Raw genomic sequence first — 25,405 nt, forward strand, 5'->3', positions numbered from 1 at the left:
TTGTCAGCATAAGCTTCAGTAAGTATTCTTTTAAAAAATTATTTCTCATACTCAGTTTTGCTTTTTTTCCTTAACTCTCTCCATGGCAGTCCTAACATCTTTTGAGATGTTTTACTCTGGTAGTGTAAAAAAAGGCACTGGCTGGGAAAACACTGCAGATTTTCCATATTCCTGTGAATGCATGGTAGGTACATGCCACATTCCTGGAATAATATCAGGCATGTAGGAAAATGATTGACTAAAGAATACAATTCCTTAAAGTTTCTGTTGTGCTATATTACAGTGGATTTCAAATTTCATCATTTTATTTCTTCAACTAATGCATGACACTCAGATAATGTGAATTTTATTAGCCAAAACTGAACAAACTCATCTCCACTTATTAGATATAATCTCCCATGTCTTTCAAAATGATAGTTATATACAATGCAGAGAAATTGTAGAAGTTTTATTTAAGATGGGAAGGCAGTTTTTGATTTCCTATCTTTGGTATGTATGTTCTGTACAGTTCTCTAACTTTACCTGAGAAATAAGATTCTAAAGCATGTTGTGTTGCATTGTAACCTTCCAACAAAATTATTTAGACTTTTGGCAATAATTGCAATTTGCAAAATGACTGTAATATTTTGGAGTAGGGCTGTTGAACAATTTCAGAAATTAATTGTGATTAATCGTGCTGTTAATAATAGAATACCATTTATTTAAATATTTTTGGATGTTTTCTACATTTTCAAAAATATTGATTTCAGTTACAACACAGAATACAAAGTGTACAGTGCTCACTTTATTTATTTTGATTACAAATATTTGCTCTGTAAAAAACAAAAGAAATAGTATTTTTCAGTTCACCGCATTATGAATTCTACATTTGTAAGTTCAGCATTCATTATAAAGAAATTGCACTACTGTACTTGTAGTTGAACTTACAAATGTAGAATTATGTAGAATAAAAAAAAACTGCATTCAAAAATAAAATCATCCCCCACACCTCCTAGCCCTCTGCCCTGACCTCGAGTCGCCCCCAACATCCAGCCTTCTGCCCTGCACCTCCACACACACCCCAGCCCTCTGCCCTGACCTCCCCCCCCAAAACCCAGCCTTCTGCCCTGCCCCTCCCCCCCCCCCCCCAGCCCTCTGCCCTGACCTCGAGTCGCCCCCAAAACCCAGCCTTCTGCCCTGCACCTCCACACACACCTCAGCCCTCTGCCCTGAACCCCCCCCACACACCCCAGCCCTCTGCCCTGACCACCTCCCCCAACACCCAGCCTTCTGCCCTGCACCGCCACACCCGCCAGCCTTCTGCCCTGATCCCTGAATCCCCCCACATCCCCAGCCTTCTGCCCTGAACCCCCCACATCCCCACTGCCCTCTGCCCTGACCTCTGAACCCCACACACCCAGCTTTCTGCCCTGCACCCTCTGCCCTGACCTTTGAACCTGCCCCCCAGGTCTGGAGTCCCGGCTGCCGGCCCCTTGCCAGACGGCGTCCCGGCCACAGGCCCTGCTCAGCCCGCTGCAGGCCTAGGTGAACAGAATCCCAGGCTGGAAGCGGGCTGAGCAGGCTGGTGGCATAAGATCAGCATTTTAATTTAATTTTAAATGAAGCTTCTTAAACATTTTGAAAACCTTGCTTACTTTACATACGACAATAGTATAGTTATATAATATAGATTTAGAGAGAGACACCTTCTAAAAAACATTAACATGTATTACCGGCACGCGAAACCTTAAATTAAAGTGAATAAATGAAGACTCGGCACACCACTTGGGAAAGGTTGCCTACCCCTGCTTTAGAGCCTACAAGTCAGCTCAGTCCTACTTCAGCCAATCATTCAGACGAGTTTGGTTACAATTTGCAGGAGATAATGCTTCCTGCTTCTTGTTCATAATATCACCTGAAAGTGAGAACAGGCGTTCGCATGGCACTGTTGTAGCCGGTGACACAAGATATTTACATGCCAGATGCACTAAAGATTCATATGTCCTTTCATGCTTCAGCCACCATTCCAGAGAACATGCGTCCATGCTGAAGATGGGTTCTGCTTGATAACGATCCAAAACAGAGTGGCCCGATGCATGTTCATTTTCATCATCTGAGTCAGATGCCACCTGCAGAACGTTGATTTTCTTTTGTGGTGGTTCGGGTTCTGTAGTTTCTGCGTCTGAGTATTGCTCTTTTAAGACTTCTGAAAGCATGCTCAACACCTCTTCCCTCTCGGATTTTGGAAGGCACTTCAGATTCTTAAACCTTGGGTCAAGTAGTGTAGAAGTCTCACATTGGTATCTTCTTTGCATTTTGTCAAATCTGATATGAAAGTGTTTTTAAGACAAACGTGCTGGGTCATCATCCGAGACTGCTATAACATGAAATATATGGCAGAATGTGGGTAAAACAGAACAAGAGACATACAATTGTCACCCAAGGAGTTCAGTCACAAATTTAATTAACATATTATTTTTTTAACCAGCGTCATCAGCATGGAAGCATGTTCTCTGGGATGGTGACCGAAGCATGAAGATGCATACAAATGTTTAGCATATCTGGCACATAAATACCTTGCGATGCCGGCTACAAAAGTGCCATGCGAACGCCTGTTTTCACTTTCAGTTGACATTGTAAATAAGAAGCAGGCAGCAGTATCGCCCGTAAATGTAAACAAACTCGTTTGTCTTAGTGATTGGCTGAACAAGTAGCAGCACTGAGTGGACATGTACGCTCTAAAGTTTTACATTGTTTTGTTTTTGAGTGGAGTTATACAACAAAAAATCTACATTTGTAAATTACATTTTCACAATAAAGAGATTGTGCTACAGTACTTGTATGAGGTGAATTGAAAAATATTTCTTTTGTTTATCATTTTTATATTATTTTTATTACAAATATTGGCACTGTAAAGTGAGCACTGTACACTTTGTATTCTGTCTAATAGAAATCGGTACATTTGAAAATGTAGAAAAACATCCAAAAATATTTAATAAATTTCAATTGGTATTCTATTGTTTAACAGTGTGATTAATTGTGATTATTTTTAATCGTGTGAGTTAACTGTGATTAATCGACAGCCCTGCTTTGGAATCCTTTTATTTAGGATGGTGTACAATTTTTTTACATTGAGAAATTCATTTCTACAGAGAAGTACTGTAGGGTCTGCAATATGCTCATGCTTTAATTCTGACTCTTTTTACTTAAACTGTCACTTGGAATTTTAATGAAATATTCTGTTGGCTTAATATATGCCTTGATAATTTCTTTTTAAACAATGTAATTTACAATTCTGTCTTGATATTGTTGCATTATGGAGAAAACAGAATTTTCTGGAACAATAGGAACTTTTTTTTTTATTGAGATTTGTTTTTCAGACTGTTTGTAAACATTTTTCAGTGAGTTTTCATTATAAATCTGTCTTATTACAGGAGAAGTATGTAATCATTTATCAGCATGACCTAATTTTCTTATGACTCTTTCAAAATCTTCCTTGGTTTGAGAAACTGGTTAAGGCTTTTGTTGTCTAATCCCAGTGCTGAAAGAGTGGAAACTGTTCTTTCAGATTTACATGTCTACATTACATGGGAGCAGCAGAGAACAGGGACTATATATTATTTTAGGGAAAGTAGGGCCATGATTGTGGAACAGATATGATCAGTCTGGGGAAAAAACCCTACTTATTTTCAAACAATGTCTTTAACTTTATATTTAATTTTAACCTGTGTCCTCATACTCTTGTTCAGAAAGTATGCTGATACTTGGTTTCTATCATGGTCACCAGTTTTATCATCTCTTGGCTTTGATTTCTGCAGTGATGAGTGAGTTCTTTATAATATGACTGATTGAAAAACTTCAGTTTTATGTACACCTCTACCCCGATATAACGCAACCTGATATAACACGAATTCGGATATAACGCGGCAAAGCAGCGCTCCGGCGGATCAAAGCAAGTTCGATATAATGCGGTTTCACCTATAATGCGGTAAGATTTTTTGGCTCCCAAGGACAGCGTTATATCGGGGTAGAGGTGTATATTACTTTGGCATCACATAGTGTTATACCTGTATGTTATCTATTGCATCTTTTTGATAACTGCTAGGTTTAGAAAGAATTGTTTGGATTCTCTGAACCTTTACTTTTAATAAATATTGTGTACATAACTCAGATCTATAAAACACTTACTACTAGTACAGCAAATTACTCTGTTCTTTATTATTTGGCATATACAGTGCAGTCAAGCCAACCCAAACTATTCTTATCAACAATATTCAAGGCATGAAGACCTCCAGGATAATAATATTCTTTATAATTCAGTATGAGCGAAACCATTTCATATTCAAATAATTTAAGGTTTGTTGAAGTCTGTAATATCTTTTTATATAAATGCAGTCTCTTATGCATTTATCTTCTGAGGGACTTGTTATCTGCCTTACCATCAAGTTCAAGAACGTACACTTGTTCTTTTGACAAAATGAATCTTCACTCTTCAGACACCAGAATAGTCTCTCTGATAAGAACGGGCATGTTTACTTGCTGTCTGATATTAAAGTGCTGCTGTGTATTAGCTGCCTTTTGAATTCAAAGTTCTGTCTATAAAGACTTTGACTTGCAGAGCCCTAGAGACATCAGGATTGTTGTGAGTGATGGAAAGGAGAATATTTTTAGGAGGTGCTATTCATTCCTTTTCCAGAATCAGGTAAATAAGATCATGAAGCTGAAGCTGCTGGTATCCTGCTGATACCCTGCATAGATATTTTCACAGCTCATTGCCTGCTTGTAGAGACAAGAAATACTTCCTTCTGTGAGGCAACCAGCCCTACTCTTCCATCCCTCTTACATAGGATTAGCAAGCTCCCCTTAGCTTCTGCTAGTGTAAAATTAAGCTTTGTTTTTCATCACTATAACTTTCTTTTCTATTGAAATGATGTATATGAAAAATAGTTTTCAAATTTGTTGTAAATAAAACAAAATGCATGGCTTTTAACTTTAAGATGCACAACTTTTATTTAAATAAGTGGAAGAAAACATAAGTCCTTCTCCTGCAATCAGGACCTTACAGAGCCCCACTGACTTAATTTCAGTTGTAATCATTTCATAGTGTATATAATAGTGCTGTTTAAAACTGTAACAGGTTAATACTTGGTTATTGTAAAACAGAGCCAGAAATGCTTTTGAGGCAACCTGAATAAAATAGTTCTGTTGAGTAGTTTCTCATCCTGCTCACACTGTCATTGAGGCCAAAATACTCAGCATTGTAGTGAAATAGCAATCTGAGTAGGCAAAAGTAAATAACCTAATTCTGTTCTGAAATTACTTCATTTTATATTCCTTTCTTAAATTTCCCAGTAGGGAATACCTTAAAAATATGGAGTTTATTTGCAGTTTTATTGCAGATCAGTTGTTGTGAGTACTGACAGCTTCTCTGGGTGATGGCATTTAATACACACAGGTTTTATTTTTAGGCTGATGTGTAAATTAAGAATATTAAGTTTGCATTTCTTAAATGTATTCAGCTGTTCTGAATATAGCAACAATTAAAATGATCCAAAGATAGCAATGAATAATAAAGGGGTAATAGCCATTTAATAGTCCATGCATATTGTTCACCCATAATCTGAATTCCATTAAACTGAGTAAGTGTGAAATGGGATTCAGATTTTGGATGAACAATGTACACGGACTATTAAGCTGCTCTTTCTACTTTATTTTGCACTACTATTAGATGATTTTAATTATTTGAAACGTAAAAATCTGTGTTTTAAACAAATCATTGAGTCCTTTTCTTGAATGGACATAAAGGGGAAAAGCTAAGCCAGCCAAATACTCCATTTTTTTTATAGGTTGTCAGAAGCTGCTTACGCTGTGTTCAGTAAGAAAAACAGCATTTTGTAACGCCAATATTAGAGACTCTCCAGTCAGTCTTTCTTTTGGTATTGTTTGTGGTACGAACACAAAGTTTAGAATTAACATATTATGAGTTAGTTTAGGCTTAACACTCGAAATGACTCCATTTAAATAAGATAAAAAGTCCCGTCCCCCTCTTTAAGGGTAGATTGGACCATCATTGTACATTAACTTTTGCTGGCATAGCTATGTCAGTCAGGGTAACTTATTTTTCCCTCATCCCTGACTGACTTAGCTATGCATGCAACTTCCTAGATGCAGTTATACCAGTAAAAAAGTTGTATATTTAATTCAGGAAACTAGTAGTATAAGTTATACCTGCAAAAGCACTCTTTTATTGGTACAAATTGTATCTTCCCCAAAGTTGACATTTAGCATAACTTATGGAAGATGTAAGTAATTTAAAAGAATGTGATCAACATTTGACAGTGGATTTTTTTCCAGGCTAACCTAAGGGTTTGTTTCATAAGAACATAAGAATGGCCATACTGGGTTGGACCAAAGGTCCATCTAGCCCAGTATCCTGTCTTCCGACAGTGGCCAATGCCAGGTGCCCCGGAGGGAATGAACAGAACAGGTAATCATCAAGTGGTCCATCCACTGTTTCCCATTCCCAGCTTCTGGCAAACAGAGGCTAGGGACACCATCCCTGTCTACCCTGGTGAATAGCCATTGATTCTCCATGAATTTATTTCTTTTTTGAACCCTGTTATAGTCTTGGCCTTCACAACATCCTCTGGTAAGGAGTTCCACAGGTTGACTGTGCGTTGTGTGAAAAAATACTTCCTTTGGTTTGTTTTAAACCTACTGCCTACTAATTTTATTTGGTGTCCCTTAGTTCTTGTGTTTCAAAATGAAAGACCCACATTTTCAAACACAGATGCCTAAAGTTAGGCTCGTCAGTTCATATTTATAGACCTAAACAAGTTATTTGATTTTCAGAAATGCCAAATCACTTATTTAGGGTGGGATTTTCAAAGAGGCCTAAGAGAATTAGGCACGTAATGCTCACTGACTTTCTGCAGGATTTGGACACCTAACTCCTATAGGCTCCCTTTAAAAACTTATCTTTATTTTCTAAATACATACTCCAAGAACCTAATTTAAAACACCTGTTTTTTGGAAAATTTTGTCTGGAAGCTTCTATTTTGCTTGAGGAAATCCTACATTATTCCTTTTTTGTTGGTTGTTAGTGTGGTTGGTTGGTGGCTGTTTTTTTTAGTTTTTTTTTTTTTTAATAAATTCATTCTTTATGCATCAGTGAATTGAACTGATTAATCTAGAAACAAATGTTTGAGAGAACGAGTGGATGTAAGAGAACGGAGGCTGTCTCAGTCTAATCAATAAGTTTTTGGCTGCAGTGCCAACTAAGCTTTGCAAACTAATTGAATGAAAAATTATGCTGTACTAGTCAAGAATTCTAACTATGTCTGTGGATTATCATCATGAATGAGAAAACTAAATCCTTTGGATTTTGTAGTTTTAAAATAAATTCTAAAGCTGAGTGAAACAGATACTCTGCAAAGTTTTAGTGCAATTGTAAAATATTCTTTTAAGCATTGATTAATACCTGTGATATTAGTATCCAAACATATGGGTCTGAGCACTGCAAAAAAATCTTGGCTGAGTGAAACAAATCCTGATAAAACCCGTTACTTTACTACAAATCAGTTATGAAGCAAAAGTTATTAAACTACACTAAACATTTGGCCTACACGTGCAAGAGTGGCAAAATTTGTATTTTGCATCACATCTTCATATTCTTTCTCCTTGAGGGTCCACATTTTTTGGGTGACATTTTCAAAAGAGACATCATCACCTCAATCTTTTGTGAATCTTGCCAGATGCCTATTGCATCTTTAGGCACTTAAATATATTTTTTAATCTGGCCCATAGGCTCCTAAATCACATGGATATTTTTGAACATTTTAACTCTTTTGGCTTGAAGATATCAAAAAATGACTTGTCATTTATATATGGCTAGTGTTTAAAAATGCATATGCTATTCTGGAATAGTGCTTTGCTGCACATTTGTACATTTCACTATTTCACTTGAGGATCAGAAATACTGGGACTAACTTTGTACTCTCGGGTCAAATGTTGGCTTATACATTCCTTTAGTAGTGCAGTTTCACAACACAGCTAAAGATTTCAAGATTTTTATCTCAAGATGTAATAAGTGAATGAGCAGAATCTTTGAGGAAGGGAGAATACAAGAGAAGTAGTGTAATTTATGAAAAATTATGCATTTACACTTGTTTAGAGATCTATTTTAATATTGCAATAAATCTGTCAATTTCATGCACGTTAACACAGCACTAAATAAATTCCATCATTTGGGCTCAAATTTTATCTGTCTGTTATAGAATTTTAGTGTTGTTTTTCCAAAGAAAAGAAGTATTGGTATACTGCTGCAAGTTACAGTTTTTATGGCCTCATTACCAGCAGCAATGCAACATACAGCTGCTACTTACTAAAAATTTGAAGTTCATTTTGATACTATTATAGCACCAATATAAAACAAATTCAGATATTAATGAGTGGCAATTGCATGTTGCCTGTTTTTAAAATAACCATACAAATGTGAAAAAAGATGTAGGCATGCATATTTTTATTTTTAAATAGATGCTACTCACGTAACTCTCAAGGATTTCTTTTTTGTGTATTGGCACACCATGCTTTTTCGAATGGGCGAAAATTTACAGGGGTTAAACTCAAAATAACTATGGAATCTAACTACTGAACTCCAACCTGTCAGTCAATTCCATCCGCCGCCGCTCCGCTTAAAGACCCTTCGTGCTTTAACTCTTGCATTTTGTTTTTCTATTTCTCCTTTTCTCCCGGCCCCTTCTCCCAATTCCGACATGGCTCTTCCCTTTCACTTTTCCTTCCACTCTTCTGGGAGTGTAGTTTAGTCCTGCCACTCCCAGAAAAAGTTAGGAACTGGAGCAACTCTTCCTCTCTAGCATGGGGAACGGGCAGGTCTTTTTATAACCTGTCGATGCTGCTCCTTCAGGTGGCCACTGAAGAGCAACGTGAGGCACAAAGCAAGGAATTGGGGTTTTCTTGTTTCTTTTTGGACACTCATCATTATTTTGAGCGGAGCGAAAATGGTTTATGAGTAGCTTAGAGTCTTTAACAATAGCCGCACCTTTGTTGTGTTTGCAAGGCCCTGGGCTTAAGGATTTTGAGCGCACCGCTTGCAGGGAACACTAGAGGGGCCACGCCACACTGGTACGTGCGCTGCAGGCAGATGCCCAGTTGGTAGCGCGGTGGTTGATTGAGGGGCTATAGTCACACCGTACAGTGTGGGAACACAGGCCCTAGTTTAAAAATAACACTCAAGGAGCGCGCTGCTGTCCTGCGCTGGGAAGAGGACAGCGCTCCCCGGGCACTAACGCAGTCCCTTCTAAGCACCAGCCGCCCGGGTGCTGGAGGCGCCGCGGGGTGGAGCTTCCCCCGGTGACTTGTTTTCTCCGTACGCGGAGAGGAGCGGCTCGGGCCCTGCCGTGTCCCACTGGCTGCGCCGCCTGCCGGCCAATGGCTGCTGCGATTGGGAGGACTCGCTGGCGAGCTCTGCGTTCACCGCCTGTGGGGGCAGCGATTGCCGAGGCTTGCGCGCCGCGCTCTGGTTTTCTCCCCAGCTAGGGCTGGGATTTGTCTTGTGGGCGCATCAGGCTCATTCGGGCCCGAGGACGCTTCGGTTTGAATGCCCGTAAGGAAGCTTCCGGAGCTGGAAAGTGTCTCTCGAGGAAGGGGACAGATGCGGGCCGAGCCCGCCAGCTGCTGGCGACCCACTTCTGGTCGTGGTACCTACTGAAGGAGCGCGGGAGGCGGGCTGGCCAGCGGGGCCCAGGGCAGACACCCCGGGGCTCACGCTGCATCTGGATGCGCCTCGAGGCGAGGCTGCCCTTTAATCTTTAAAACTCTGCGGGGAGTGGCGCTTTCGTTTCCTCTGGGTTGTCAGACTCCAGTGACAAACGCAGCGGGCTGTTTACGGGCTCGGTAACCTTGTGGGGGTTGGCCCCCTTTTCAGTGTTTGTAAGCGATGAGCGTCAGAAAGGAATCTCGCCCCTCTGTGGAGTTCATCAAAGGTGAGCAACTTAAAATGCCAGTTTAAGTGATTTTTTTGTTTGTTTTTGTTTTGTTAAACAAGTTTTCAAAACTCGTTTGTAATCGTGCATGTGAACAAGGAGATCCTGCGAATGGCATCGTCATAACTTTTACTGCACCGCTTTTGTAGCGTTCGCTTCTTTGAAACAAAACGCGTTTTCTTTTGTTTGAACTATTATGAATTAATGTAATGTGGATTTGGGAGGCAGTAAACAGCAGCTGTCTGTAATTTCTTGGCCTTTTCAGCCTGTTGATATTTTACCTAAGCTAGTTAAAAGTTAATACAAATAAATCACGTATTGCGTAACAAATGCATGTGCATTGTCAAACAAAGAAATCTCACAGGAAGAATCCAAACTTGAGACCTTCTTTTTCTATTTGTCGTTTATCAAATTTTACTGTGCTTCACTTTCCTCTTTTGGTAACTTTTACACTCTCCTCCCACCTTCACCAGCACACTCCTAATAGACTGAAAATATCTGGCTTTAGGTTCCTATAATAAGAAGTGTCCAGGTCATGTTTTTGTGTGTGCGTGTGGCCTGTTGGTTGGTTCTCTGATTTCAAAAGAGAACCAGGTTTGCACCTCTCTGAACTGCAGTAGTCAATAGACATACATATATATGTGTGTAAACACACACAAAGCCTCCCAAACCAGTTATGGGAGGGCAGTCTGGTTATCCTCTGAACAACTTGTTTACTGGAGGGAAACCATAGAGAGCTTTTGACTAAATAACAAGTAAGTTTTAAACTGTTTGGTAACCAAAACGTAGGCTTTGAGCTTAATCATTGTCTTCCTTGTTGCCTAGCACCTGAAAAATAATGTCCTCTAATCCGGAAACCCTGAAAGGAAAATTTGATACTAAATTGTGACCATTTAAAGTATTATATTTAAGAATATCATTTCAAGTTTTCTGTGGAAATTTGTAATGTTAAGGGTAGTATTAGTTGAAAATCTCTTGCATTTCAGGTCGCCTTTATTTTGCAATTCTCTGCCAAAAACCAAAGAGTGGTGTTCCAAATACACACTATTTCTGCATAGATGATGAACTTGTATACGAGAAGTAAGTACAGTCCTTATTCTTGTATTCTACAGAACATTGCAGTAAATTGGTAAGAAAAGCACTAATAAGCAAGTGATGTAGTTCTTAGTCTGTTTTTATTAGTGGTAGTTAATATACCGATTATACCGATTATAGAAGTTTATGTATGGAGTTTATTCTCAAAACTAGTGTACTACTCCCCGCTAATTTCACTTGCAATGGGAGCTTATATGTGAGAGGGCCTGGTGGCTCCCCACCAATTTCTGTCTTGAAAAATTTCAGAAACTTTGTTTCTTACTTATACCTTATTCCTACTGGAAGATATTGGAATACTTTACAACAAGATACAAAAAATTTAGAAGCATTAACTGAAATATTTAGCCAGAAGGGATGTTTCTAGTTGCCCAAATACCAGGGGTAAAATATCTAAACTTCCTAGAATAATAGATGGGTCAAAACCTGGCAGTTGCTGACTCCGCACTTCATGACCCCAGCATAGATACATTAAGTACTCTGCAGTGAACTGCATAGGTCTTTCAGATAAATCCTTGACATTTTTTTTATTATTTATTTTATGACATCCTGCATGGGTATTAAAGATCCCTCAGTACTTTTGAAAAAAATAAGGATATCTTTAGTTAAAAATTTCTATGCTCACCTTACTCAGGTTGTGATGTTTTGTTCGTTTTCTGTATTTCAGTGGGGCTCTGTATACACTAGAGTGTTAGAGTGCTTTGAGAATTAATGAGTAATATATATTAATAATATTTTAATGTGAATCTGATAGCTTTTAAACATAGTGCCAGGAGAAGCATTTTGGAATTAGTCAATAACCTTGTTTTTGAAGGCATGCTTTTGCATTGTCGTTAAAATCAAGAGTTCCTAATGTGATGCCAAAAAATGTTAGCTTACTGTGAGCTTTCAAAAGTTTGATCACTGCATCATTTCATTGACCTTTTAGGAGGTCTTGTGCGGAGAAGAAAGCAGAATAATTTTAAAAATAACGTTTTAAAAGCTGATGAAAAACTACAGAACTATACTTATGGTATGCAAGATGGCAATTTCAAGAAGTTTTGTACCTAGTATAATGTGTGCATTAATTATTAGTTTTCATTTGGTGCATGTGGATTTCTTTAAAATTATTTCTACAAAACATGTACAAGCAAAATGTTTTCTTTCTTTCCCTCCCCACAAGCTTCTACGCAGATTTTGGACCTCTCAATCTGGCAATGGTTTACAGATATTGTTGCAAGCTAAATAAGAAATTAAAGGTAAAAACTGTTTTGTACCAAATAGATATAAAATATTGGAATTAGCCCATTTGTAAAAATGGTGAGTTGAAAAAATGTTCCTTGTTTGAGAAATATCTTCAAATTGATATGTGGATTTCCACTCAGGCTTGTCTTTTGGATGTGTACACTAAACTGTATGCAGTATACATTTGTGTTCTCAGATTTGACCAGATGATATTTTCAGGCGGGTGTGTGGGGTGGAGGGAAGAGACAGAGAGTGAGGGATGTAGAGGAGAACTATTTGCCTTTAGGATATAGTAGTTCTACAGTAATTATTGTGAAAGTGCAATTTCTAAGTATTGGTGCTGATAGAAACAACTAGAAGAACTCTTAGTGGGCAAAGGTCTCTTTCAGTAGAAGGCCCCCTCCTCTGGAATTCAGTCTCCTTGGAAATCTGCCAAGGTCTAGTGAGTTTCAGGGCTCAATGAGAGACACATTGATTTGATTTGGCTTCTGTTTGATTTGTTTTAGTTTGATTTGTTTTATTTTTTGGTCTTCACAACATTTCTGTAGGGAGCCACATTTGCTTTTTAAAAATATATTTAGGGCTCACTCCTGCAAGGTGACTGAGCACCCTTACTCCTTCAGTTGAGGTAATTTGCTATCTCCGAGGAGCTCTGTACCTTTCAGAATTGGGCTCTTGGTAGATGTTATGTTTTATAGTATCTCTATGAATCAAAATAATGAAGCCTTACATTTTCTATATCAATTCAAGTTATCCAATGCAAGTTTGTCAACCTCTAACAGAGGTTGGCGCACAAAATGTGTTAGGAAAATAAAAATCTTACTAAAATTCATATGCTCTTTGCTTGTTCAAGAGCCCGTTAGTCAGATCTTGAAACCCTACATTGAACTGTGAAAACTGGAAGTATGCAATACAATATTTCTTTAACAGAAAATCTCGGCATTTTGTGAATGTTCCTTGCTGTCTACCACTGGTGTCAAGCTGTCTGCTTCAGATTCATTGTGCCATATACACTACAATGTGTAGATTTGGTTAGCTATGACAATTTGCTCTGATTTTGCTTGAAAATTATTCCACAGAAGTTTCCAAATTGTGATTTATTTTTAAATGGGTTGGTTTGTGAGAGCAATATACTTGCATGCTAGATGTTTTAAAGGGATGTTCAGTGCAAAACTCATTCTACACTGATCATAGTGGTATCTGAGTGACTTGTTTCACTTTTAAGCATTGTGGGCTGATAAGAGAAATTGTTCATTTGTAGTGCACATTTAAAACATATTACCATCGCTTCATTAGTAAGGTTGTAATTTTCTATTGGAAAATCCAGTTTTGTCTCCCCCAAACAAGGTGTATCGTGAAGTTGGATGGTGGTTTAGCAAAATTTGAGATGATTCAAACACAAGTGGTTTCTGATTTAGGACTTTAAAAATAAGGATGTAATTCATATTTTGAAGATTATTCTGAGGTTTCTGAGCAAGCTATATCACAGAAATAGCTTGCAGTAAAAATGTAGACTATTTTGAAAATTTTACCCACAATCTTGTCCAGGACCCTTAGGCTCAGGATTTGTCTTAGCCATCTCCCTTTTGAAAATGGGACTGGAGTGCTTATGAAAATTTTATCTCTAGTGTACAGGACTTTGATTGGTAAGTGAAAAATGTTGGAGTAATTTCATATAGCTATTTTGATCTCTCATATGGGTCCTAGTTTAAAAAACATTGCTAAAGGTCTGATACTCTCTAGAACCTTCCTTCGCAGTGCATACCTTCAAAATATGAACTTGTAATGGGAGTTGTTGTGTTATGGCTACTTTTTCCAACTTTATGGGGGAAATCCCAGAATTCCTACCTCACCTGTTGTCATTGCTGGTGTTGCTTCTTGCCTGCCCATATCCTCCAGTAACAGCCACCCAGAGCTGCTGTTTCAGTTTTTATTTCTAGCAGTGTTCATTTTTTCCTTCATTCACTTTCAGGGGTGGGTAGAGGCTGCAGTATAATCTTAATTTCCTAAAATTTCCTTCAGATACCCATTCTAGACTTGGTAGCATTTATCAGCAGTGCCACCAGTAGAAACTGTCAGCATTCTCCATCAGTATGTGAGCCAATACAGTTATCCTTTTCTATGCCCCCAATGTCCGTAAACTTTCCTTGGAGTGAGAGTTTTGCTGAAGGGGAGAGAGGAATGGCTCCTCTAGCTAGGCAGTTTAAGAAATACTGGGGAACATGTTTGTGTAGGTGGGAAAAGAGAGAGGAGCAGTGCCTGCTTCTGAGTCATGGGCAATAGCAGCAGAAGGCCTGTCTCAGAAGGTCTGATAGACTTAAATTTTGCCGAAATACTCAGATTCCATTGAATTGAAGAAGCCAGTCTACATTATTCAACTTCCGTTATACTTACTGATTGTAATAGAGCACATACTTGTAACTTCCTAATAAGATTCACAGTATTGCCAGCTCCACAAGCTCTAAAACCATGAGACAGACAAAAATATTCATGTGACTAGTTTTAAAAAACAAGATTATTTTTTTAAACTTGCATTCGATTTATGGTTTGTTCTCAGATATTTGAAATAGTGGATGGAATTGCCCCTATTTGTGTTTGCATATTTCAGGTTGGAATTCCTGATGTGTAATAAATACAAATTGGGAGACCTCCTTTTCTTTTTAGCTGATAGGTGGGGGCTAATCCCTTCCCAAGGTATTGTCCTAGGCTCCCTGCAGCTCCCACTATCCAATGGACACTACCCTGTCTCATGCTGTGCATTCTCTGGACTCCCCCTTCCCTTCAGGATATCAGGATTGCTAATTCCAAGTGTTCAGAAATCATGAGTCAGCCCCCTCCCCCATCATGAGTTTTTAATGAGTAAATTTGGGGTGGTTTGTTCTTGTTTCCTGGCTTTGAGCCTTTAGGGTTCATGTTTTCAAGGTTTTCTCCATCACCTAGAAACTTCTTTTTTTAATGAAAGCTGAGTGTCTAATGTAATTTTTAGACTCAAGGAGCTTTAAGAGAACCCCCTAATATATCCCAAGACTTGCAATTAAAATAGTGTTAGTTAGCAACTCTGAGATATTGCCCATGCCCAGCTCCCTCTCCTTCCCTCTGTCCTCATGTATTGCTCACACACAGTGTCCCTCCATATAGGATTTTGACGGTGGGAGAAAGAAAGGAGGAGAGAGTGCAACTGGGCTAAAGCCTACTCCCGACAGGCTGGAGAGAAGGGGATGGGGGAACACACACTCCTTGGATCCTTTCTCCCCCTGCCCATTGCTCACCTTTGCTACGCTGTTGGTGGGTAGGAGCTACCTGTTGGTCCCGATCCAGCTCCCCTTTTCTTTTCCTGTCCTCATGGATTGCTGCACCTGTGCTCTGCACAGACAGCAAAAGCAGAGAGAAGTAAAGATTCTGAAGGCAGCAGTTAGAGCAGCAGCCTCTGCTGGTGGCAGCTGGGACTTCAGCCTATTGCCTGCAGCTCAGGCTGTCAACAGCTGCCTCTGGTGGATGCAGCCAGAATTTTAGCGTGAGTTTCAGCTCAAGTAGAAATTGTGAGCTGCCAGGAACTTGTGAAAAGACAATATTAATGCTGAAAAATGATGGGACTAATGAGAATGAACTGGTGGCACTGGATACAAATACCACATTAGATGAGAGGAGGAGATTGGGCAGGTATGCAGGACAGGAGTTAAGGTTGGTTGTGGAAACATAAGTTTGAATTTTTGGAGTTTTTGAAAAATATTTACTTGTGTATATCTGTTTTAAAATAACTACAACTTTCTAATGTTTCAATATCACATATTTAATATCAGTGTTGTAATATTTAAAATAACTGAAGAAAATACCACTGAAGAACACAGTAGCTTTTCCCTTCATCATAAAATTACTATTTTTCATAATGAAAAATTATTAGGGCTGTCAATTAATTGCAGTTAACTCACATGATTAACTCACAAAAATTAATCATGATTTAAAAAAAATAATCACAGTTTTAATCACACTGTTAAACAATAGAATACCAATTGCAATTTATTAAATATTTTTAGATGTTTTCTACATTTTCAAATATATTGATTTCAATTACAACACGGAACACAGTGTACAGAGCTCATTTATATTATTATTTTTATTACAAATATTTGCACTGTAAAAATTATAAGAGAAATAGTATTTTTCAATTCACCTCATACAAGTACCATAATGCAATTTCTTTATCGTGAAAGTGCAACTAAAAAATGTAGGTATTTTTTTTGTTACATAACTGCACTCGAAAACAAAACAATGTAAAACTTTAGAGTGTACATGTCCACTCAGTGCTGCTACTTGTTCAGCCAATCACTAAGACAAACGAGTTTGTTTACATTTACAGGAGATAATGCTGCCTGCTTCTTATTTACAATGTCACCTGAAAGTGAGAACAGGGATTCTCATGGCACTTTTGTAGCTGCAATTGCAAGGTATTTACATGCCAGATATGCTAAACCTTCATATGCCCCTTCATGCTTCAGCCACCATTCCAGGGACATACTTCCATGCAGATGACGCTCCTTAAAAAAAAGATGCATTAATTAAATTTGTGACTGAAATCCTTGGGGGAGAATTGTATGTCTCCTGTTTTACCCATTTTCTGCCATATATTTCATGTTATAGCAGTCTCGGATAATGACCCAGCACATGTTTGTTTTAAGAACACTTTCACTACAGATTTGACAAAACGCAAAGAAGGTATTAATGTGAGATTTCTAAAGATAGCTACAGCACTCGGCCCAAACTTTAAGAATCTGAAGTGCCTTCCAAAATCTGAGAGGGATGAGGTGTTGAGCATGCTTTCAGAAGTCTTAAAAGAGCAGTACTCAGACGCGGAAACTACAGAACTACCACAAAAGAAAATCAGCCATCTGCTGGTGGCATCTGACTCAGATGATGAAAATGAACATGCGTCGGTCCGCTCTGCTTTGGATCGTTATCAAGCAAAACCCATCTTCAGCATGGACGCATGTCCTCTGGAATGGTGGCTGAAGCATGAAGGGACATATGAATCTTTAGTGCATCTGACACGTAAGTATCTTGCGGCACTGGCTACAACAGTGGCATGTGAACGAACGCCTGTTCTCACTTTCAGGTGACACTGTAAACAAGAAGAAGGCACGTTATCTCCCGCAAATGTAAACAAACTTGTTTGTCTGAGTGACTGGCTGAACAAGAAGTAGGACTGAGTGGACTTGTAGGCTCTAAAGTTTTACTTTGTTTTATATTTGAATGCAGGTTTTTTTTTGTACATAATTTTACATTTGTAAGTTCAACTTTCATGATAGATTGCATTACAATACTTGTCTGAGGTGAATTGAAAAATACTATTTCTTTTGTTTTTATAGCACAAATATTTGTAATCAAAAATAAATATAAACTGAGCACTGTACACTTTGTGGTCAGTATTGTAACTGAAATCAATAGATTTGAAAATGTAGAAAACATCTACAAATATTTAAATAAATGGTATTCTGTTATGGTTTAACAATGCGATTAATCGCCTGACTGCCCTAAAAATTACATTTGAAATTTGTAAAAATGTTCACTCTGCCACACTTATTTAGAATGGCTTAACATGGTCCAGTCTAACTAGGTTTTCAACAGATTTGATGCTTTGTCATGAACCAGTACACTAAAATCCTTATCCTGCCTGGATGCTGAGCACTTCTCAGGATTGAAAATGGAATAACACACTTGATCATATCTTAACCAGAAAGGCATTGCAACCATTGGAATTAATTTTGGAAACCTTATTTCCAATGAGGCCAATTTCTGTGTGTAGTTGGTTGTTCTGCTGCAGTGATTTCAAACTTATTTTTATCAGGCTATGCAGACTTAAGTTCGAAGTGCCAAATTATAACACTGTTGTTCATTTCTTGATGCAGTCATTTACATTGATAAGGAAGAAAATAATTCATTATACTGGGTTTGATCAGAAAAAACAAGCAAATGCTGCATTCCTCATAGGCTCTTACGCAGTAAGTATTTAACCTTTTACTAAAAATTGAATTGCTAAGTTTTGTTTTTTTATCATTTTCCCATATGCAGTCCTTAAAATACGAAGAATGATACTTTTCCCCCTTATTTTAAAAAGTGGTGCTGGAGAGGCCTAAGAGTTTGACTTCCTGGTGTTGCTCTTGACATTTTCTTTACTATAGGGATTACCCAAACTTTTTTTTTTTCCCACAACAAAGTGATCTGTGTGACAGGAAAAGCACCTAAGAGTTTTTTATTCCTCTGCAACACAAAAATCTTCTGGGTGGGTGTTTCTAAAATCCCTCACAAATAGGTGCACAAATCCTATAGATTCTTTTGAAGTTGCTTAGGTGCATTTTCCAAAAGCACCTTCTGTCTTTTATTCCCAATATTTAATTTTTTAAAAGAAAATTGGCTAATTCTTGATATCTTATCATATTTCATCCTTTTTGTAAAGGCCAAATACCACCAGATGTTTTATTTCCGAGTTTATATGTTGGGAAATGTATCTTCTCCAGCCTGTCCCTTTCCTGACACAGGCCAGGGATGGAACTTGGGGGAAGGAAGAAAAAGCCTTATGTGGTGTGTTTGGAATGGATATAATATCCAGAAGTGTAGAGGGGGTTGTAGATAGAGTGCCTGAAGATGCACTGGGTCAGGTGCTTGGCCATGAAGGGAAAAACCTAATAACTGATTGCGTTCATATTGCTCAATCTCTGAAAGACTAAGTTTGAGGCAGGAACCTCAGAAATGTGTAGTGAAGGTCTAAAATGCAGGATGTTTGAAATGTAAAGATGCAACAGACTGTAGATTGTTAACATTGTGGTATTTGACTTGTGTTGTACCTTGACTGCACTTGACTTTTTCATTTCTCTTTGAGCATTGACTGAAAGTAAAGAGGGGGGTGAAGGGCCTGTGCTCTTCATCTTACCGGTGACTTGAGAGGGGGTTTAGACTCCATACAGCCCTGAGTCATTCCCTTTAAGAGCTCTGGAGGGCTATAAAGCTCCTGCATTTCTGAGTGTTTCCCTGCTGCTGGTTTGTGTTTATGGAGTAGGTCTGTTTCCAGCTCCCAAGGTTTTCCTGTTGCCTGTTCTGCTGTACTTATAAATGAAGCTTTTGACATGTGACTTTTTTTTTTTTCAACTGACACCTCCAAGTGTTTAGAAATGTTATGTTATTATTGCAGCATTATGAAATTGAATGGAAACATGCAACATATCTTGCTTCAGCTTAATTGTTTGGAGTCAAGATACTAAAGCAACTGATCGGTCACAGTTTTTAAGCAAGAAAAAAACCCAATCCTTAGAAGTAATTTGATTTACTTTTTGGCCTACAGAGTAATGTGGACTGCTTTTATTATAGAATGTTTCTTTTATTTTTGGTCCTGTGTGTAGTACCATGGCATCAGCATAGCTATGGTCATCCTATACAGCACCCAAAATGCAGAAATAATAGTAATCAGTGGCAAAGTAATCCATGATTTCCGTAACTTGTTGTAAACTACCTTTTTAAAATTAACTTTTAACAATCCTGCTTCTGATCATCCATTCAATTTTCCTGCCAGGACACCATACACCGGAGCACACAGTTGGAGAGGACTGTTTGTATAAACTTTCATAAATACATAGGGCCATAATTTCTCCTCCCAGTTGGATACTGGTGGGGAGGGCACTGATTATTTCTGATGGAGTTCTGCACCAAAAAATGAAAAATTATGCACACAGTATTTTAAAATTCTACATACTTTATTTGCCAGAGTAGTACAATATAATCATACCAGTTCAATTATTTTGGTAATTTATTTCAAAATACCTGCTAACAGGTATGTCTGTAACAATATAGAAGACAAAAAAGATTTAAGAAATTTTTTTGACAAAGAGATTACTTAGTAGGCATATTAATATATAACTTTGAGTAATAATTCATTTAAACTACAATACAGAAACATATTTCCCGCATCCCTCAGAAACAGTACAAAGGCTTGGGGGTAATCGGAGATAACAGAGGAGCTGAGCAAGAGGGATGTAATTGCTGGGAAGGAACCTGGGAGTGAACCTGGAGGGTTATTAGGTGTGGGTGGGAGAAATATGGAACAGGTTTTTTGGGGGGTGGGAGGGATTGTTAGGGAGTTGGGGAGCCTCCCCCGTGCAGACCCTGGCTGACCCGTAGTGTCTCCCATTCAGTGAGGCACATCGCCACCCTCATCCCCACTCCCATTAAGCACCCACCTCACTCTGTCCCCGGCACTAGCCATTCTAAGCCCCAGTCTGTGACCTCCCAGTATCCCCATGTGCCCCACTCTGTCTGTCCCCCCCCAACCCACCCCCATATCCCATGCCTTCTCACCTGGCCTGGCAGGCAGGGTGTGAGGAACCCAGCCTCTCCTCCCTATTGGCTGCGATTGCCAGTGAGCTGGCCGCCCTCTGTTCTGGTGCTACTGCAGCCCCTGGTAGACGAAAGGCATAACTGCAGTGCCTCTGAGGCAGAATGTATTTTCTGCAGAGAAAAATAATCTGGGGGGACGTGAATTCTGTGCATGTGCAGTGGTGCAAAATTCCCCTAGGAGTAACAAATAAAGAGAATACTGCCTCTGGGAATATCTCCTTACTCACTAACCCCATAGAAGATCTTCCATGGAGAGCTAGATTTGTGGACTGAGAGAGGGTTATGTGAAAATCATCCACACCTTGCAGAACTGTACCCCCAAAGGCAGACCTGCCCTTAAACTACCCAGACATTTGGACGTGGAGTCCCCCTCAAGTCTTTCTATTGTCTGTAGTGGGAACTGAATCATGCTTTAAGAGAAAAATGGCTTAGAAACTGCTCCAGTATGTATGATACATGTATATTCAGAGAGAGTTATTTAATTTGTAAAATATTCTGTGCTATTTTTATCTCATTAGGGAAATATATGTATTTAAGCATGTATTGTTTGAGTTAAACTTAAATGGGTTTAAGTAACTAGGCCTCAGTGTTTAGAATAATGTAAGTTCTTGCCTCTGGTAGTCAAGAGTATATTCAGTTATTGGGCAAAATTCTCTAAAGCTCAGTACAGGGAAGTGTAAATGGAATGAATGCAAAATTTAGTGTGTGTGTGTATATGTATATGTGTGTATATGTATATGTGTGTATATGTATATGTGTGTATATGTGTGTGTGTATAAGCTTTCAAGTCCATTGGCGTATCAGTAATGCTTTTCGCTCTTCTGTTGAAGATCTGGGTTTAGTTTCTTGCTTTCTAGGCTGTCAAGATTGTGAGTCCTTCATGACATTTTGACTTTTGAGTCGTATTAGATGCCTGAAGGGATCTCATTTCTACAACCTGCTTCTGTTCCAGTTCTGGAAATGTTTTGGCCACACTGCAGATTGGGGAAGGGAGGAGTTTGGGTGGGAAGCAGAAGAAATTAGATAGGGGAGGAAATCATCAGAGATGCAACAGTGAAATGAACAGTGCTGTGTTTTTACTCTATGGGATGGAGAAGAATACATACCAAAATGTGTTGAATTGTTACACCAATTTGCTGTTAAATAAGTCTGTTCTAAAATACAGAAATTAAAAAGGATTTTTTATTCTTCATGAGAAAGATCAAGGTTCTTATCATTTCATACTTCTTGCCAGTTCAGAAGAATAGAATTGAATGAACTGAAGAAGAGCTCTCTACAGCTCAAAGATTGTCTCTTCTGCCAACGTGAGTTGGTCCAGTAAAAAATATTTGGAGGGTTATGGGGAACAGTTTTGGGCCCATTTTAAGATTTACTTTTAGGGGAATGATCACACTTGAATGTGTTAATTTTAAGTAATCTCTTTTTAAGATAAGCCATATCTCTGTGTGATAAACAATTTTTATTTAGCACGTCTACAAAGATTGTCCAGTTTTAGGGAACTGACGTTGAATTTTTGCTCTTTTTTAACACTTAAAAAGCTGAATAAAACTTGAGGTGGCACCCCAAGTTTATAATGCAATAAATGTAAAATAATTAGTACTCCTCAGAGCCTGTCTGTCTAGGAACAATCAATAGCAAGCATTCACTGATACAGCAGTACTATTAACTTGAAAGCCTCTTGCTTTGAAACCTGTTTGTCCTTAAAGTTGCAATGATCAATAATTTGTTGCATCATGTAATCCTTGTAACTTCCACTGAAGTAAATCAAGGCATATCATAGCAACATTTGTCATTGAGGTGAGGTGAGCTATACTGTTCCTGACTTACTAAACTAATTATGAAAGTCCTAGTTAATTGTTGTGAGGCTGAGAGACTGAGGTCAATGATTTGGTTTATGAGCAAAGGCTGTTCTAATTCTTTTCTTCACCATTATGTTTTTTTAATGTTTTAACCACCATCCCTTCTCATTTAACAACTTTTTTTTCCCTCTAGTTTCCGAATGGGCCATCCAGCCTAAACACTTCTTTTTATATCTACTGCTTTCTTCCAGGTGTGCCTCATGTGCCAGCCAGGCCTAACTCAAGCAGCCAGAGCTCTTCAATGTTACATGATCTTAAAGATAAAAAGCAAAGTTTTTTTGTTTTTAAACAAACTCCTTTAAGATCCCAAATCTATAACAAAATGTAAGTGTATTTCTATCACTACATTTACTCTGTTAGGGATTTGAAATCTTAATCCCTTTAATTTCTGGTCCTCCCTTGCACTTTCGGTAATGTCGTAGTCTGTTAAATTGTCATCAAAGTGATCAGAATGTACCAGCAGGGATACAAGCTTCTGACCATATGAGATTGGGGTGTACCTAACGTGATCAGCAGCACAAAACATGTACCTTACTGAAACCCAAAGTCTGGGGGCTAAAAGTATTTGGTTTAATTATTTAAAAACAAATCCAGCTTTGTGTCATCCTTAAGGCAGAACTGTCTTTATCTGGAAGCAATCTACATTATTTAGGCCTTACTGTTCTACCAAACAGAGATTCTTTGAGATGATCTATAATGTCTCTGTAATGACTTCGTTTGATCCTCACCAGGACTTAGGTGTGGATGGAGATAGCCTCCTTCTTCCATCTTTGTGTCTATACTCAGATAAACCAAATTTAACCTCCTGGGTTCCAGCCCCTCCTCCCTAACTCCTACCTCCCTTTGCTGCGTTAACTTAGTAACAGTGTTTCTTTTCTCAGGCTTGGCACTAATTATGTACTTGGAGGGCAACCCTCCATGGGTACCGCCCCAAGAACTGCTGTAATTCAGGTCACCTTCTCCAGGACTCATCTCTGTACTTTGTCTATTTTCTCATCTTCTTTCTTCAGGGTAAGCAGTGTTTCCTTCACCCATTCTGATCCATAGTGCTATTCTGTTTTTGCTATCTCAATTTGAAAATGCCACATCTAGGAAAAACAGTATTTTGGAGAGAAGGAGGGAACTGTAGAAGCAATAGCCCTTCTGTTTGTGATACTCAGTGCTCAGCTTCTCTTTTAGTATTTGCATAGTGATTAATCTTTGGCTAAGGCTACATGGGTGTATGTGGAAAGGAGTTGGCAGCAGTGTATTTTTGGAGGGAGGAAGTATAAGACTCCATTGCTTATCCTTCATTTAAGCAAAACCTGCCTTGAGTCTTGTCTTTCTCCTTCAGAATTTGCCCTTTACAACATTTCCCTACTCTGACTTTTTAAAATAAGTTGTATAAAAACTGTTACCATAACTAGCATTCACAGTAGCAGTTTAATTCCATCTCTCTCTCTCTCTCTACCAGGCTTTTCCGGTGGCCTTGAAGTTTACTCCCTCTTATACTTACCTGATTGCCCCTTCTTCTTTGGTAGAAGTAAGGTTGCGCAGGATGTTGCTTGTACTTAAGACAGTGCTCCCTTCTAGTGTGTCCTCACTAGACTCACCCCAAGAAAGCCATTAGCTGCAATCTTCCCTCCTCACTTGCAAGGCTTTTTAAGGTTCTTCCTTTTTTATGATTAGCACTGAGTTTTTCAGAGATGGGAGGGTTTCTCTACTTGTGAGCCTGTTTTGATCCACTTTAATTAAAAAAAAAACAACAAATAACCATTTGTCTTTCATTGAACACAACAAATTTAACTCTGACCTATAGGTTAATTTGATGTATTTTTATCTTGATTCTGCTATCTAAATATTTTCTTGTAAGATACATGATTAGGTGGGAAATATCAGGTAATCTATCAGCTGTTGAGAATATTTTTTTGTAAAGTATTTATATATTTTTGAGAAACCGCAATCATCTATGTAATAGAACTGTTCAGTATTAATTTATGGTAAAATGTATGCATCTATGTGGACTTGCATTTGAGGCTGATCAATGTCCTATATAGGTACTGTAGATTCTATGTTTGTTCAGAAGAGGGTTGTGGTGTGTTTAATTGCAGTTTACAGCTGTTAGAATTATTATTTTGGGTAAGTGTTATGATGACATAAATCTTACACTTTCCACAAGCGCATTTCATTTTTTTTTTTTTTTTGGTTTTAATTGTTTGAGTTTTGTAAATGGTGTGATTAATTTGCTATCTTAAGTAGATTTTAAAATTTAAGGATTTTTTGTTGGGGGGAGAGTGGAGGTGGAGTTTGAATGTTCAGAGTACTTTTATAGCATTTGAAATGAAACAGTGCTCATAAAGTGTTGTATATCACTAGAATACAGAGTTGGTTTGTTGCAATTTTAACTGTTTTGAATTCGATTTAAATAGACTAATTTTCTGTAAAAGGCAAAGTAGCCATGTAAAATAACTTATATGATGACATTACAGAATGAGGTAAAATTCTTCTTTGATAACCCTGTGTACTAAAGTTTAGGATGCCTCCTTCAGATGGAACTTCCTTTCCCTTGCTGTTATTAACCGTTTGTCTCATTTCTCTTAATAGTAATATCACTAATCCCATAAAATCTGTATTTAATAATTGAACTGTGGTTTGAACAATCTCTTGGTGATAATCTACAATTTTAACAGGTTCTAGTAAAAGAACTATTCTTTCCTTCATCCCATGGTATATATTGCTACACATAAAGGTCACTTCCTCAATTTCCCTACAGAGCTCATTCTTCTTGACAGGAGATGGGATAGCCTAGTCTGCATATCCTTACTCTGTTGTGTAATCCAATTGATGTCAATAGGATTATGTACAAGAGTAAGGGTTTGCATGAGC

General features: G+C 38.3%; 1 protein-coding gene across 11 annotated transcripts in view; it reads left to right on the forward strand.

Moving 5' to 3' along the window:
* CDC14B (cell division cycle 14B) overlaps nt 1–25,405 on the forward strand; it is a 73,092-nt gene that overhangs the window by 5,126 nt on the left and 42,561 nt on the right. For 8 of the 11 annotated variants that reach the window (XR_004646062.1, XM_034773134.1, XM_034773124.1 and 5 more), the window contains exons 2-4: nt 10,970–11,063; nt 12,238–12,313; nt 18,203–18,295. Coding sequence is in view for 10 of the 11 variants with exons in the window: in XM_034773134.1 (XP_034629025.1) it covers nt 10,970–11,063; nt 12,238–12,313; nt 18,203–18,295 (263 nt within the window). In the remaining variant the exon portion in view is untranslated. Of the gene's footprint in view, nt 1–9,164; nt 9,984–10,969; nt 11,064–12,237; nt 12,314–18,202; nt 18,296–22,731; nt 22,865–23,421; nt 23,552–25,405 lie in introns of those variants that run through there. The other 3 variants (XM_034773126.1, XM_034773133.1, XM_034773131.1) reach the window with 3 other exon arrangements.

Source organism: Trachemys scripta, chromosome 6 (genome assembly GCF_013100865.1).
Source record: "Trachemys scripta elegans isolate TJP31775 chromosome 6, CAS_Tse_1.0, whole genome shotgun sequence".
In the NCBI taxonomy this organism is placed as follows: Eukaryota; Metazoa; Chordata; order Testudines; family Emydidae; genus Trachemys; species Trachemys scripta.